This window comes from Hemibagrus wyckioides, linkage group LG03 (assembly GCF_019097595.1).
Source record: "Hemibagrus wyckioides isolate EC202008001 linkage group LG03, SWU_Hwy_1.0, whole genome shotgun sequence".
Taxonomy (NCBI): Eukaryota; Metazoa; Chordata; class Actinopteri; order Siluriformes; family Bagridae; genus Hemibagrus; species Hemibagrus wyckioides.
This window is the reverse complement of record NC_080712.1, coordinates 24,417,301-24,435,033: the sequence shown is the minus strand read 5'-3', so window position 1 is coordinate 24,435,033 and position 17,733 is coordinate 24,417,301. Positions and strand designations below refer to the sequence as shown.

General features: G+C 38.6%; 1 protein-coding gene across 1 annotated transcript; it reads left to right on the top strand.

Moving 5' to 3' along the window:
* The first annotated feature begins 1,199 nt into the window (after positions 1 to 1,199).
* ppp2r5d (protein phosphatase 2, regulatory subunit B', delta) lies at positions 1,200 to 16,830 on the top strand. The gene is made up of 17 exons (XM_058386812.1): positions 1,200 to 2,045; positions 3,083 to 3,166; positions 5,964 to 6,138; positions 8,930 to 9,129; positions 11,079 to 11,189; positions 11,479 to 11,571; positions 11,741 to 11,871; positions 12,046 to 12,105; positions 12,224 to 12,332; positions 12,569 to 12,622; positions 12,736 to 12,906; positions 13,325 to 13,452; positions 13,615 to 13,716; positions 13,957 to 14,029; positions 14,517 to 14,564; positions 14,729 to 14,842; positions 16,546 to 16,830. Exons 1-17 carry the CDS (start codon positions 2,019 to 2,021, stop codon positions 16,681 to 16,683), a joined length of 1,818 nt encoding a protein of 605 aa, XP_058242795.1. The 5' UTR covers positions 1,200 to 2,018; the 3' UTR covers positions 16,684 to 16,830.
* The last annotated feature ends 903 nt before the right edge of the window (positions 16,831 to 17,733 follow it).

Sequence of the window (17,733 nt, the reverse complement as noted above, 5' to 3'; positions counted from 1 at the left end):
AAGTCAGTATATAAATAATGCCTATTTAATACTATGTGACTTGAACGTTCTAGATCAGCCAGGATATTATTATGTAGGCTGTGAAGTGTTTGAGAAACCCTGGTGCAAAAGTTTAAGAGTACATTATCTTCTTAAATCAAGAATGTTCCTGTTTTTAAAGTGGAAATTAATTTATTTACGTTATCATCTTGTTTTCGTTACAAAATAGCAGATTTTTTTTGTGGATTAATCCACTAGAGGGCGGTATTTATCTGGTGTTAGAAAACAATTAAACCGTGATAAAGCATGTGGAAATTTTAAGTTAATTCAAATTAAGTGAAAGTCTATCAGCGTTGCACATCTTGACTTGGCATTATTTTCCCACTCTTGCTTGAAGAAAGACTCTAGATCCATCAAACTGGAAGGGCTTTTCCTTCTGGTCATTCTTACAGATTTGTAGTTGTACCTATCAACAAGTGAGAAACCACTGTAAGCACTTTGTTGACCATGGTTCCAGCAGTCACATGAAAACAGGAAAATGTGAAGAAAATCTTACAGAAACAGCTGATCTTTATTTTGGGTTGATCTGAATGCTATTGATGACTGCTGTATGATCATTACTTTTGAACATGAGATTGAGTGTGATTGGTTCATTCTGAACACAGCTAGATGACCAGTTATAAAAGGGCGTGCACGCTTGCACAACCTGGTTATTGTACCTTTTTTTTTTTTTTTTAATTATTTTTATGGGGGTTTTTTTCCCCTAAAATATTTTTCTATTTGCTTTTTACTTCATTTTTACACGTAGTAATTTCACTGAGGCTGGGAGACAGTTTATGATTTATCTTATTTAATTTTTTACAGACACACACACAATCCAAACTATTTGTGAAATCCTAACCCCCCTTCAGGTCAATAAAAATCTGTTACACCATTCATCTGATCAAGTTGTGCAGAACTATATTGTGATTTCATTTGTTTTATCTAAATATACACTATATGGTCAAAGGTTTGTGGACACACATGCTTTTTGAACGTTCCTTTACAGATTCAGTCCCCTTTCCTAATAATAACCTCCACTTTTCTGGGAAGGCTTTATTTTACTTTTTGGGGTGACAGTGAGGATTTTGTGCTCATTCAGTCACAAGAGCATTAGTGAGATCAGGCACTGATGTTGGATGAGGTTTGGGGTGCAGTCTGTATTCCACTTCATCCCCAAGCTTCAGTAGGGTTCAGGTCAGATCTCGGTACAGGTCACTCGAGTTCTTCCACTCCATCCTTCGTAAACCATGTCTTTATGGACCTTGCTTTGTGTACAGGAGCATTATGCTTGAACGTGTTTGAGCCCCTCTTTTCAGTGAAATAAAGTCTAAATTCTACAGCATACACAGACATCCGATATAACTGTGCGTTTCTGACTTTATGATGAGTTTGCTGGAAAGTCGCATATGGGTGTGTGGGTTAGGTGTCCACAAACTTCTGGCCAAATCCAGATCTGTTAGCCTCGTGTAATCATAAGAGGCTCTACAATAAAGATCTAGACAAAATACCGGCAATGCTAAAACGAAAACCTAAACCAAAGTGAGCAGAAGATGATTCAGTAGGTTTCTCGCAGATGTCAGGAAGACAGAGTTCGGTATGAAGCTGTAGCTGCCGGGCTCGTGGCCACGCCCCTGCAGGTAAATGTCATAAAGAGAGTAATAACGCACGGGGCTGCAGTGAGTCATTCAGCACGGTTTAAAAGTTACAACAAACGGAGAGTGTAATTAGAAAGGGTATCATTTCCTGTGTTTAAAATTTAAAACAGCTAGTATAAAGCACTTGTGGCTAACACCATTTGCAGTGTTCCTCCCTTTGTAATTCAGAAAAACGAGTCCAATAGTGAAGTGGTGTCGGCTTGTTTCCAGGCCGTGTCGACTCGAGCGGACCAATCAGCTTTCAGTGGGCCTGAGAGCGCAGCGCGAGCCCGGACTGACTGAGCGCTCGAGCGTGCGGGAAAATTCTGTCACTGAGGCACCACCAAACACCGCATCTGCAAAATGCCGAATAAAACGAAAAAAGAAAAGGTAAATTATTTGCCTGTGTTGCAAACATGAAAACGTATTTTTTGTTTCTGTTTAAGTCAAACACGATGGTAGTTTGTGTGCCTCGTATCCTACAAACCCTCCAGCAGCTTGCAGTTTTCGTATCTAGGCCTAAGCAGCTAATCTTGCTAATGCTAGTAAGTTAAAACTAACTGTTAGCGTGCAGAAATCTTCAGGTTCCGAGTGATCGCTGCATTGGACCTCGGTTCTGTCTGTACAATCCGAGCGAGCAGAGCTGCTATCTATCATACGTTGTTAGAGCATTTGGCACAGCGGTAATGTCTAGTGTTACTGTTTCCCTTCCTAACTAGCTAGCTAGTCTCCTTAACATGTCGTTTGGAAGTATCGCAGATCCGCCTAGCTAGTTATCCCTGCTGCCTTCACAGTGGCAGGAGGGTGCAGAAATCTACACATTCTGTAGGTTAGCGGTCGTTACATTACTACGTGGCAGTTGGCAGATGGTTTGACTGCTAACGTTACGTAGTTGGAACACAGTTCGGACATCATGCCTATGATGACCAGACCATTTTCACAGCGTCCTGAAATGATTTTCTGTGTTGACATTGTCACTAGCATTGCTGCCTCTCCTCAGCAGCCCTTCTTAGCTTGTTGGCTGGGTATTATAAGAAACACTTGAGGCAGAAGTAACATTACACTCACAAGTTTGTTAGCATGAATATAGTCTCTAGTGGAAATGGGTAACCGCTGACACACACACACTACCTGGCTAGTCACAAGTGATGCATCTAACGCTAGCTACACTTTCCCTTTCAATTAATAGAGATGTATTTTATAAGCTAGATTGCAGAGTTGCACATGAAAGCGCAGTAATTCAGAGGTATTGGTGGCAAGTGATGTGTGTAATCACTAGAATTTGATGTGTGTGTGTGTGCTGGCCCAGTACTGTATCACCGATCAGATCTGTGCGCATGAGCGTCATGTGTCTCTTTGCTACATAACCAGTGCCAATTATTACAGACAATTATTTTTGTTGTTGTAATTTTATTTGCTTGTTATAGGAATCGCCGAAATCTGTGAAATCCAGCAGCAAAAACAGTAACGTCAGCGCTGGAAAGGATCCTGGGACTGAAAATTCAGATGAGGTAAAGGTTGACTTTGATTTGAAATACTTATGAATGTATTTTTTCTTTTTTATTTCATATCTGCAGCTGCAGTGACAGTGCTGCCCTAATGCTTTGGAAAACAATTGACATTTGTACCCAATGTAATGTATAAAGGATGTTAGTGATCTGCATTGTGTGGTTTTTCCTTGGTGGTGTTTTGAGAGTGCTATATTATAACATTGACAGTAAGAGCAGAATCTGGTTACTGAATGCTGATCAAGCTGCCTTGTTGTCTGAATCTATAACTGCACACAGAGGACCATTAGAGCACTTGAACTGGATCCAGGCTGGAACATGTTTTGTCAGGAAGGGAGCGGCTAGCTAGAGCACTGGACCTGTGTGAGAGCCTGGGAAGGAGCCGTTTCCCTATGTACCTAGAAGAAAGCTGTCCCTGTTTTTTTTTTTTTTTTTTTTTTACCCTGCTTGTTGTTTCTGTATAAATAGTTGCTGCACATTTTAACTTATTGTTCTAGCAATGCTTAACATAGCATGCAGCATTCGTTATTGTTGTTGAACATTATGTTTTGGGAATAGCAGTTCAGCAGTTATATCGTGCCCATGAATTATGTATTTTTACAAAATGGTACCAATTTTTTTTTTCTTGCAAGGCCACAGTTGTATTGGAATAACAGAAACTGGACATTGTTGGGTTTAGGTAAGATTTGCAAAAGGCCGTGTACACAGCCAGGCCTTGCAGTTGTGACATAGACGTGTTACCAGGATATGCAGTAACTCAGTGATAACAATGTCGATACATTCTTTATTGCCATCTGTTGTAACACGTCAGCACTTGGTAAACTGCCAAAAATGGAGTGTGCTGACATTCATTTTGTAGATCTCAAATATATTTTATTTTTATTATCTCTCATATATTAATTTATACCACAGTGCAGTTGGATCCTTGAATCTGATTTATCAAATCAGTGCGTTATTTTCTGTGACTGTACGGCTCGGACAGTAGTTCTGGCTGTAACATGGAGGACAGGTTCGTATTAATGAGTGCTTTCTAATACATTATTGTTTCTATAGTAACAGCTCGTACACAGCGACCTGTACGGTGGACTTGCCGCATAAACTAAGACTAATAAAGTGGTAGTGGGATGTGGTCATGTAGTGGCTAAAGTGCTGGACTACTAATCAGAAGGTTGTGAGTTCGAATCCCAGGTCCACCAAGCTGTCACTATTGGGCCCCTGAGCGAGGCCCTTAAACCTCAGTTGTATAGAATGAGAAGTCACTCTGGCGACTGAAAAAATTTAAGCCGCTCTGCATAAGGGCGTCTGCCAAAATACCAGAAATGTGTTGTTAAAGAAAGAAAACCCTCATAATGAGTTTGACGTTTTTTGTTAGGAGACATTGTTTAGCTGTTTAACTGTTTATCACCGCTGTAACATAAGTGATACCAGGGACTTGTCTTTCAGATGTTCCATAGCATTAAATCTAACAGTAAACCCTTTGATGTGCAATGTGCTGTTCATGAATAAATTATTCACTGTAGTTTTTGACAAGTCTCTGTGGTATATTCAGAATAACGTACTCCAGACTGTGTGGTTATACGAAAATAACACTCTGTGGACTAGAGGGTGTTATAAACATATGTGACTGAGCTATTGAATTGAGTTGGTTAAATGCAAACTTTAGAAACTTTGATTGCTTGTATGTTTGTATTGTGTGTGTGTAGAAAGTTCATTAATTAAAAAGCTCTCTTGCTCCAATAAATAGACAAGATATTACGGTTTACATTTAAGAAATATGTCTGCTATTGAAATTAAGTCACCGGATGGAGAAACTTTGATAACCCCAGGGTTAGAAATGTATCAGACTGAGCAACAGAAGGAGGAACATAGGTTTACTGATGAACTGCTGCTCTATGCTGTATAACAAGTATTAGTATCTCATAGTTCAAGTGTTTTAGTGGCATGACAGGAAAATGAACACAGAGGGTGATGTTGCACAGGGTGAACTTTATTGATTGGATCTATTTTGAGGTCGACTCAGTCATGTGAACCCAGCTACCATGGCTGGCTGTGCCATGGACAGGTCTCAGCATGTCTCACAGTCAGTGTTGGTTTATTCACCTACATTCATTAACTAATCCCAGTGCTGTGTAATGTTACATTGATTTATGTAACGACAGTTTTTGGTGTCACGTGCAGCCTGTATACATGGAGTGTAGGGAGGAAGGTTTTAAATGGAATAACACCGTCATAACTGAGAAGCATAGGAGTGGTAGTATCATCATGTGGTGGTGTTTTGTTGGATGCCGCACTGATGTAATTCATTGAAATGATTGCATCATGAGGAAGGAGGATTATCTTCTGAAGCAACACCTCAGAATATCAGCAAGAAACTTGGTCACAACTGAGTGTTTCAGCTGGACAGTGACACTAAGCGTATCTCCAAAGTTGTAACTAAATGTCTTAAAGACATCAAAATGCGAATACTGGAGTAGCCATCACAAAGCCCTGACCTGCACTGCTTAGAAAATGTATGGATTGAAGTGAAGAACCTGAAAGAGCTTTTGCCTTTGCAATGTCTCTATACACATTTTAGGAGAGGTTGTGTATGACGGGATAAGATGAAAACATGGTGCATTTTAGTGCTGGAACCAAAATAAAAAAACTTTTTACCTGGTGTGTCGATTATGTCTGTCGCTGATGTTCACTTGTACTATTTAACTATTAAAATGAGTGTCCTTCTCTTGAAGTATTGCAACAGGGTTGTTGATTTAAAACCATAAATTTCTCACTGATGCTTACTTTGTCTGTGTTTTTAAAGACGCAGCAGCAGACAGCCAGCAAGCGTCCGAGCAACAGCACTCCACCTCCAACTCAGCTCAACAAAATCAAGTACTCAGGTGGTCCACAGATTGTCAAGAAAGAGCGCCGGCAGAGCTCTTCTCGCTTTAACCTCAGCAAGAACCGTGAGCTGCAGAAGCTTCCTGCCCTTAAAGGTACATTATTGCTTTTGTCCTCTCTAGACCAGGAATGATAAATGTGTGTTATGTGAGCTCTATTTATGTTAACACCTTCACATTTCCTTTATTTTGCCAAGTTATAGATTTACTGCAAAAAGAAAAATGTGGTTGATGATTTAGATGTGATGTATGGAAATTGCACAAATGAAAGTTATCAAATTTTGTAAAATATATGCTAGACATTTATTTTAGACTGCTAGCAAATTCACGTTGTTAAGAATAATACCCACAGCATTGATATAGCAGATGAACTATGGAAAGGCATGAAACACCACCTAGATTTAACTACATAGTTAAAATGTAAGATTAGCATTATCTTTTATTATAAATAGTTTTCACGGATCTTAATGAAATAATGTTCATTATTCACTCATTTGATTAAGTTAACATATTAACGAAATATTATCTCCCCACTTCACAAACAAAAACTGAGGGAAGGGTCAGCTTGGCCAAAACCACAAATGCACAATGATCCCACACGAGAAGTTTAGTAAATCAGCTAAAACGTATTTGGTGTCTGAAGTTTGCAATGTCATCAGTGTTTAACTCGGTTTGAATTCTAGTACTGACATAACATCAGCTGCCTTTGGATTTGGATTATCATTTTCAATACTTAAAAGCAGAGACGTCATGGAACATGGATATTCTTTAGGTTCTTTATCACTAAACGTACTGTGGTTGTGATTGTCATGATCATCCTTAATCACGTGTCCGCTCTATAGAAATGCATGCCCATTAGAACTTAATCATCAACATTTAGTTACTACTACAGCAGTTTTTTTTTATAGATAATCCAGATAAACCCATCAGGGATCAATTCATTATCTTATTAGAATAAAATTACTGAAGCCAGTACCAATATAGGTACACTTGCAAACACACTACTAAAGAGTGATGTGAGTTCAGCTAAAAATGGCAGTTGTGTGTTTGTGGCCCTGTCAACACTCTGACCCATGAATTTTTGTTAGGATTTGGCACTGCTTTTGGAAGTCAACATGGCAAACACAGGAAACCTCAAGGTCTTTCTTTCCTGCTTTTGTGTATTACTGTATGAAATATACTTTTGCACAGCTTTGTTTTTTTGTCAGCGTCATATGTTTGCACAGGGTATCAATGGTGTTGCCTGTTGTTTGTATTTGGCAAGAAAAGTTAAATTAGTATGGTGTTTGTTGAGAGGAGAATCTGTTCTGTCACTTGGGTTATGGAAGTTCATTTGGCCCTGGAGGTATAAAGGGTCAGTCTCATGACTGACTGATTGCCGTTCAGCAGTAAACTGGGTCAGGTCTGTGGTTGTGTATAGGCAGACATCATTACATGAGCCCCCGGTTGGGTGAGTTTTTTTTGTGTATTTTCTTCTTTCTCCCCCAATTTATCTCTTTAAATGATTCTTGCCCAGTTCCCACCATCCAGCTCTTCCATATCATAATGGTTACCAGCCTGAGAGGGTGAAGGCTAATCTGCTTTCCCTCTTATTTGTGAACTCTTGCTAATGCTGTGTCGCACACTCTGAGCACAGCGCTATTCGCCCCCTTCTGCATGCATGAGCTCACTGATGATTGGCTAATGTTGCTGTGTGAGCGCATTCAATTTCGCTGTATTGGATCGCTGGCTGGTTCTTTGTGTTTTTCCACTTGTGATCTACGGAAAATAGGGCAAGCAAATGTGTTTCTGATCTGATCTGTTATCTTAGATAAACAGTTTTCAGTCACTGAAAGCAAGGTATTAAAGGTGAAGAAAACGTGATTGATTTGACATTGTTTATGCTGGTCTCTTTTATTTATATTAAATATATTATTACAAATACTTGTAATACTTTTTGATGATGCACATGCCGTTTTTCATGAGCTTGAGTTGAATGGCCTAGGACAAATACAAAAAAGTGAGATACAGTAATTAACATAAGTGGATCGATGTTAATGGTCCTGGAGGCTTTTTGTTTTTCATTTAAAGTTGAGGCCATGCTGACTTCTAGGTTTCCCTAGGGCTACAGTAATTCCCAAAAAAGAAATAATTAATTCAATTATGATTCAAATGATTAAGTAATGTGTATAAGAAATGTATGTATATTTATCATTTTATTAATTTCTCATGTTTATTTAATAATTAGTAATTATTCTGGTTCACCTCTTCCATTTCAGTCCTAGCCAAAACTACTCAATCAATCAACATTATCTTTTAGTGAAGTCAAGCAATAATTCAGAATAACTTTTAATTTACATCCTCCTGTCCTTACTGTTCAGGACCTACACAACCACAAACGTGTCTAACTTTATACAATCCAAAATGCAGTTAGAATTGTAACACAAGCCACATTCGTAATCAGAAACCAAGTTTAGACAAGCTGTGATTCTCATTTACGTTGATTAGGGTATTAGTTGTCCAGACAGCTCTTCACAAAAGGGAGATTTTGTGTAACTCAAATATTGTGTGCATGGCGGTCACCCAAATCCCAACAGGTAATACCCTGAATCAAATCTCAATTTCTTAAGTAGCTGGCTATTTCTCTAATCATGTAGGTTTATGAGGTTGGTTGGCATAAACCTTTAGGCTACCAGACAGACAGGAGCCAATTGCAGTGCCTGATGACTTTTGAGGTTTAATTCTCCACTCTTTTTATTTTACTTAGCTACCAAAGATCAGCTGGTAGTTTGAGTTAGGTAGTTCAGTAATAATTTTTTCAGTAATATTAAGATATGTTTGACTGGCTTTTAATCTTAGACCTGGTTGAGTAAGTACAAAAACTGTAACCATCTTATCTGAATTTCAGATGCTCCACCCATCGACAGGGAAGAGTTGTTTGTTCAGAAGCTACGCCAGTGCTGTGTACTCTTTGACTTCGTGACAGATCCTCTCAGTGATCTCAAATACAAGGAGGTGAAACGTGCTGGACTGAATGAGATGGTGGAGTACATCACACACAATCGTGATGTAGTTACTGAATGCATCTACCCCGAGGCTGTCATTATGGTGAGAGCACACGCACCTATGTGCACATTCTGACATGTTTAGGACACTGGAAATTCACACGTCTTAGCGGTCTGTGCCACGAGTACCCAGAGAAATCAGAGTTTCATCCTGCTTCAGGTTCATTTGCAAGTTGGCTCACCTCACATTGTCATTTTTTACGACATTGACATTTGTAACTGTTGAGTGATTCATGTTTTTTTTAATAATCACTGGTAGTGTTTTTAAAGGCCCAGTGTTAATAATAATGCTTAGTACTGTGCCTAATATCTAATTCTAAAATTCTAATCTAAAAATTTCTGCAGAGTTGTAATTAAATATATTTTAAGAAATAAGAATCACACACACACATATATATATACACACACACTTGTATAGCAAACTAAAATTGTTTTAATAAACTAAACAGATAATGCGCTAATCATTGCTAATAGTCATGTATAGTAGGGGTGTATTGATTCACAAAATTGAAGGCATACTGTGTCTCAATTATTTACTATACAGCAAAAATAAGCATTGCCAGAATTGATTAAAACGTTTAACTGAAACAATGACAGTGTTTGTATCATCCATCCAGACTCTGCTGCATTTAACAGAATGAAAAGCACACATTAGAAAGATTAAAAATTAAACATGGTTAATATACATTATCTCCCTGGCCAAGGTGGCGTGACTCTCAAGAAGGTGTTTTTCTCCCTTCTCTCCTCGTTAGCTACTTATGCTGTCAAAGTCAGACTGCTTACTGTAATGCTAGATGTGTCTTTTAATACTGCATTCTTCTCTACACAAAGAGATCCCCAATCACTGCCTGAATCCAACTGCAACGGAGAGTGTGTACACGTGTATAGCTTTCTGTGTTCATCTTTTCCCTCTGTGTTGGTCTACAGAAACATAGAACTTACTGTTAAATCAAAGTGCTTTAAATTCTATGTACAAGGTGTTTTTTTTAAAGGCCACACAATTTTGAGGCACAAGCCCCCACTTTATTAAAATCAATAAATATCAAGCAGGTAAACTTCAGAGTCTTATGCAGTATTTTTATATTAGAAGATAGCACGTCATTAACCATATTTTAGTTTTGAGTGATCATTTTGCAATTACACCATGTTACATAGATGGTTTGCCTGAAAATTCTGTTTCCATGGCAACATGGATCCTTTTTCTAGGACCTATCCATAGTCCTATAAGGTATTGCCTGTTGAGTGTCTCATCCCTTGCATGATGTTCATAAGGAGATCACTTTGTTGATAATCACTCGAGTCATATTTATTCTGTTTATTACATTTCTTATTTTAATCTGTTTTTATGCATTTGAAAATGCAATTTTTCCGTTTTTGGGGTCTGTTACCCGCAAATGAATCATGAGCATAGATCTGCCTTTGCCCTAAAACACACCTTAATGAAATGGATTCTAGGATGCAAAATTTTACAAACCAGTTGAATAACCCTTACAACTTTTTTTTTTTTTTTTTTTTTTTTATATTGCCACACCCAAACTGTCTCTCTTTCTCTAAAACAAAGCTGCCAGGCTGCATTTAATATGAGTTGAATCATGTGCAGTAAATGAGGTTGCTAATCTAACCTCTGACATCTCTGCCTACAGCATTGCTGGAAACAGCTGGGGCATCTTCATGTAGTCTTTACTGTCTCTGTGAATGAAGACATGTTACTGTAATTTTGCAGAGGCAGACTAATTTTAACTAACTAATCATCCATCAAAACTAATGCCCTTATATATGATGAATATACTTATGACATGAATGAAATCCAGCAAGACAGATGTATATAAAGATGTGACAATATTATCATGTCCCATCATATTAGGGTGAAGATGTAGAGTTTACTTGACATTGCAAATATTAGCACAAACTTGCACATAGATGTGTGGCCATTTATAAAGATGTGTTGATTATGTAATATTAATATACAATTTTGTTTTGTTGTTGCTGCAGTTTTCAGTGAACCTGTTTAGGACCCTGCCTCCTTCTTCCAATCCTACTGGAGCAGAATTTGATCCTGAGGAGGATGAGCCTACACTGGAGGCAGCCTGGCCCCACCTGCAGGCGAGTGTGGCTCTCTGTTCCACCTTAACACTAATACACTGTGAAATTAGTAGATTCAGGCAGGCTGTTTTGTGAATACTGGGCTGCTGCATTTGCGGTTGCCCTTAAAATATAAGGACCTGCCCCGATAGTGAAGTGAGAGGGAATACTAGTTTTCCAGCTATGTCACACAGGACAGGGAATATGAGAGTGCCCCTCAGCAGAGCATTGTATTACAGTAATAACATTTTACTAGGACAGCCAGATTTGGTTATATATCTGACTGTTTTTGTCTTCTTTGCTCATTTAGCTGGTGTACGAATTCTTCTTACGGTTCCTGGAGTCACCTGATTTCCAGCCTAATATCGCCAAAAAATACATTGACCAAAAGTTTGTATTGTCAGTAAGTATCTCTTCCTGCATACTTGATAACACTCAAGTCTAATGATGTCATTTCTGGAGCTTCTAGGTTTATAAAATCATGCACAAAATCACGTACTCGTTATAGCTATAGCTAATATTCAGATTTTTTCAGTACTGCTTTAAACTGTACATGCAAATTCCTTGCGCAGCTCCTGGAGCTGTTTGACAGTGAAGACCCCAGAGAGCGGGACTTCTTAAAAACAATTCTACACAGGATTTATGGCAAGTTTCTGGGACTTAGAGCGTACATCCGCCGGCAGATCAACAACATATTCTATAGGTAAATTGCATATCTTTATGCATAGATAAATGATGAGTCTTTTATTGTTTTGGGCAATTTATATACGTTTTTACAAATACTTACAAATACAAAACACTTTTATTAAATCTAAAACACTGGTAAATTGCTGCATAGCGTAGAGATTTTTTTATTTGTTGTGTGATCTTGTTGCAGATTTATATATGAAACAGAGCATCACAATGGCATTGCAGAGCTCTTGGAAATTCTAGGAAGGTGAGCTCATTCATTAAACATGTTGTGGTGACAAATTAGACCTAAGGTTTGTTGTACACTGAATTCAATGGGTCTAGTATGTCAGATGACCAGAACATGTATTCTTTTCTTCCTCCAGTATAATTAATGGTTTTGCCCTGCCATTGAAAGAGGAGCACAAAATGTTTCTGATTCGAGTGTTGCTACCACTGCACAAGGTCAAGTCACTCAGTGTCTATCACCCTCAGGTATTTTTCTATTAATGTCCTCATTTAGGGTTAGATTTGATGGCTTCTTAAGGACGAGAGTTAAGATTCTGTATTTAGATTTTTTTCTGTAACACTGCTGCACTTATGATTTAACTTAAAGTTTCAGATGAAAACTCAGTTTAAAGTTGCTCAGGGGCCTTAATTAAGATTAGGTGGTGCTGTCCACATTTAGTAATTGTATAAGAGGCTATGAGCTCTTTTTCCTTTTCCTGTAGCTGGCATACTGTGTGGTTCAGTTTTTGGAAAAAGACAGCAGTCTCACTGAACCAGTAAGTGTTACATCCTTTACAGCTCTAATCATTTTGAATAACATTTTGTTTTAATGGGAATGTACATTTTACAGCTTTTCTATTATATCACTCTGTACCTTTTCACGCAACAGGTTATAATGGGTCTCCTGAAGTTCTGGCCCAAAACCCATAGTCCTAAAGAGGTGATGTTCCTGAATGAGTTGGAGGAAATCCTGGATGTCATTGAGCCTTCAGAGTTTGTAAAAGTTATGGAGCCCCTGTTTAGACAGCTTGCCAAGTGTGTATCAAGTCCACACTTTCAGGTAAGCAGTCATGCTAAATACCAGCGAGGGCATATTTCTGTGGGTAATACTGTTGCTAGGTGCATGTGTATACTTGTCGGTGATCTGTAGTGAAATAGTATTTTGTTGAATTTTTGTTTTTACCAGTTTTGCAGTCATTTCACAACCCTACACCTTGCTACATTGTTGAGAGTTTTGCTGTCCAGGAACAGTGATTGACTCCCTATTGTTTAAATGTTGGATGTTGTTCTATTTTGGCATGCCCAGTTGGAAAGCTACTACAGTATTCTTGCCCCCATTTAGGGTAGATTACCATTTATGGAAGGAAAGTCTTGATCAGACATTGTTTCTGACTGTGCTGCATTCTGGTGTCTCTCTCAACTAATCTGTCCTTTGTTAGCGTCATATGTATTGACTAAAATGACCCTTTATGCTTCAGGTTGCTGAGAGGGCACTGTATTACTGGAACAACGAGTATATCATGAGTCTAATAAGTGACAATGCTGCCAAAATCCTCCCCATCATGTTCCCTGCTCTTTACAAGAACTCCAAAAGTCATTGGAACAAGTAAGAAACCCACATGAATTGCACTCTTACTGCTTTTGAACACAATGCTCATATGTGTGCAGCAAAGAGGGAAAAAAAGCATGCTGATTCCTGTGTATGGCTTTTCCAATATTGCCAGTGTTTTGTAGTACTATAGTAACAGTAGTCGTCTTTTTGCTGCAGGACAATCCATGGGCTTATTTACAATGCTCTGAAGCTCTTTATGGAGATGAACCAGAAGTTGTTTGATGATTGCACACAGCAGTACAAAGCCGAGAAGCAAAAGTAAGGCGTGAAGAGAACTAAAAAATGGAAATGTACACTAGATTGAGAAAGGGCAATGAGAACTATGTAATCTCTACAGTAGTCGCTCCACACATCTGTTAAGAAACTATTTTTCCCCTAGTGCACAGTATATATGTAGCATTTGTTAATGCTCAAAGGAACCTTTAAGTTGTCTATGCAGTTCTGATACGAATCCCAATTTTTGCTGTACAGTAAACCGTTCTGTTTTTCCCCTCCTAGGGAGAAGTACAAACTTAAGGAGCGGGAAGAGATCTGGCACAAGATTGAACAGCTTGCTAAACAAAATCCTCAGGTAGAGTTTGTGAACCTTGCTGTAACACCTGAGCAGAAATCTTATTTATAAAAGAAAAAGGAATAATCATAAATTATTATACAGTCATCTGTAGGGAAATTAAATTTTTCATTCAGTCAGTTTCTTAGTTCATGGATTTTAGGAAATTGTCTTTATATTGTAAATCACCAGTGTCTAATCTTGTCAGCAAAGGGTTATTGTAGCTAAAGGTACAAACAAGTCAATTGAAGTACAAGATCAATTGATTAAAACCGCACAATATGTGCTGGGGTGAGTGAGGTCTTGGGGGGACTTTTTCAGCTTTTTGTACTTGAGTTATTGCTTAAAACTCCAGGGCAAATCTAATTATGAGAGGGCTTTCTCCAGTGTATTAGCCTTATTCTGAGGACATGCATTGAAAAGAATCATACAGTTTAATTATGGTGTTATAAAGTTTAGTCTGTGTGAGTGTGTGTTAAAATTTACAATGCCATAACCTTTTCGGCAGATTGCGAAGATCCATCCGAGTCTCCGACCTGGTCTGCCTCAGGATGCGGTCAGTCATTTCTCTTTTCAGTAAAATTTAATGCAGTTTAATAATTTCTCCATTATGGTATTCTTGAACAGATTTTTAAATGTTCTATTCAGTTCACTTGTTTCAAGTAAGGTCATGTGGGAACATATTTGTAAATGTTTTTGTCTCTGTCTGTACATGAACAGTATATAATGTATAATGAAAACCAAGGGATACCACACTATTCCATGGAAACAGAGACTCCCACTGCTGAGGATATCCAGCTGCTGAAGAAGACTGTGGAATCTGAGGCCTCACAGGTATTTCTAAAATATTTCGTTTATTCGCTCTCTAAATGCCTAACAGAAGCTTGAATTTTTTTTTTTTAGTGATTCCTAAATTGCTGAAATTCAACCTATGACATTCATGCTATTATCTAATTAGCCAACTGTGTGGCAGCAGTGCATAAAATCAGTTCTCCCATGAACCATCAAAAGTGGTGGGGTGACTGCTGTGATTTTAACCATGGCATGATTGTTACTACCAGATAAGCTGGTTTGATTTTTATTTTTTTTTTCCCCCTGCTGTTTTGGAATTTCCAGCACATCAGTCTCCAATGAGCAGCAGTTCCACCAGATTGTTGATGAGAGAGAGTCAAGCTGATAGAAAGGATAAAGTAACTCGGATAACTGTTCTATACAAGTGTGGTGAGCAGAAAAGCAACTCAGGAGGCACAAGTGGGCACAGGCTAACATCATGTTCTGATGAATCTCTCTTTCTGCTGAGGCACACAGATAGTGTATAGAATGTGGCACCAAAAGCATGAATTCAGGTGCTCAACCAGCCTCCTTTCATGGACACAATTTGCCCATCTTCTAATTGCTGCTTACTTTGATTTTGCCATGAAAATAGCCATTTATGCTGACCTGGCATTAAAAGGAGAATAAAAAAAATCTAATGGCTGCTTCCAGCATGATAATGCACCATGTCACAGGCAAACATTTCAAACTGGATTCATGAACATGACAATGAGTTCAGTGTCCTTCAGTGGCCCTTTAATATGAATTCATGATATGATATGAATCCAATAGAGCATGTTTGGATGAAGTGGTAGAATTGGAGATGTCTTGAACAATTGAGACTGTGTTGTGAGAAAAGGGAGACCCTACCCAATATTAGTACAGTGTTCCTAATAAAGTGCTCAGGGTGGGTAATGTATATGAAAATCTACATAAACCCATAAATGGGTTTAAGCTAACTTTCCAGTTGTAATATGTAATGTTTCCATAGCAACAGCTCATACACAGGGAATTGTATGGCAGGTGCATCACATGTAATAAAACAATAATAAATGCTTTTTGAACAAAGAGAATGATATGGCATCATTTTGCTGAAATGTTTGTCAGCACTTTGTAACAGTTAGTTTCCCCAACATGGGTGAGTCTTCAGGAAAGAGGAGATTGTTTGCTGTTTCCTCAGGCACATGCGTTATTATTCTTATTATTAACTACAAGAGAAAATGAAAGGCAGGTAACCAACTGATGGTTTATAATTGTCAGTGATAACAAGAACAAAGTTGTTTTGTGGATGCCCAATACTATTAAATGTGACTATACATTTGTCATAATTGGCAAATCTTTCTGTTAAAAGAGGAATTGGATACAAGAGACAATGCAGTTATATGAAATAACTGTCCTCTGCTGTGTATTGTGCGATATCACTCTACCTGACTGGATTATATTTGCATGGTCTACAGCTTGAAAAAATCACTGAGACCAAGCACATGCACACCACAGATTATTACAGAATAGATACATTTACAATTAACTAAACTGATTGGGTGCAGGTAGAGCATGTGTGAGGGTGGAGAGGAGGAGGTGGTGGAGGCAGTAGGTGGGGAACAGGGAGAAATGGGTGCAGGTAGAGTGGAGACGGACTGATGAATACAAGGAGAGAAGTGATCGCAGAAAAGTTCCTTTTATGTACATATCAAATCTTTCATCAAATGTCTAATTCCTTTTAGGGGATGAAGGACATAAAGAAGGACAAGGTGCTGATGCGACGGAAGTCAGAGCTGCCGCAGGATGTGTACACTATAAAGGCTCTGGAAGCCCACAAGCGGGCAGAAGAGTACCTTACTGCAAATCAAGAAGCCCTCTGACTGAGGAACACCACAACCAGTCACCTGCACCATGCCTAGACTGTCCCACTCGTATTTGTCCAGAAATGTCGCCTGCTGTATACTCCCCCTCCTTTCCTCCTTTTGTCTCTGCCTCTTTCCTTCACTTCCTCTTGGAGAGGCCTTTCTGCAAAAATCCTGGCCAGCACACAATCGTGAAGAGCTCCCATTCTCTCTCCTTATCACTCTCCCTCCCCCATCTCTCTCTCTCTGTCTCGTCTGTCTTTCTCTGTGTCTTTACTACACCCCCCAAGCTGCCACCATTTCAGTAGCAACACCAAATCACAAAAAAAACAATCATGCAAAACAGTATTTGAATTGTACCACCATAATTTCTTTTTAAATCATTGTTTCCTCTTTACTGTATTTTTTTTTTTTTTCAATGTTCGGTGTTGTCAAAATGTTTTCAAATTTTACCTGTTTTCTTGTTTCTTCCCTTCACTGGCCCTGTACATCTATATTCACTTAGGCAACTGCCTGTGTTGTCTAGAAAATTATAAGCCACACATTAGTGACAATGAAGGTGCATCTGCTTGAGCCAGGATTAGTTAGAAGGGAGTGTAGGTCTTTATTTCTGGATCATGTTGCCTTGCTCTTGTGGGACAGTGTCATGCACATGAATGTAAAATTGCTATCAAATTATACCACAGGCAGTCTACAGGATCTGTGGAGGTGTTTGTTTCCTGTATAGCCTAGCTGTTGATAATACTTTGGTGTCTTCATGCAATAAGTTTAAAGTGAAATATAACTGTCTAAAAGTAAATGGAAAAATACCTCAAGACAAGGCATCATGCTTCCTTCTTAGATGTCATCAGTTCAAGCTTTTGTCATCATTTCAGCGACTGACATAAAGGAATTAGCCAGGTTTCTTGGTGGACATGCATGTGCTAGTGGCAGTCTGAAGTGTATGCACTGAAAGCCTTGCTGTGTAGTAGCCACATGGCAGAATTGCTATGATTTATTAATGCCTGTTGTCACATTTATGCTGACTGTCAACACAGGATTTAATGTTTAATCTGTTTCCTGCCTTAC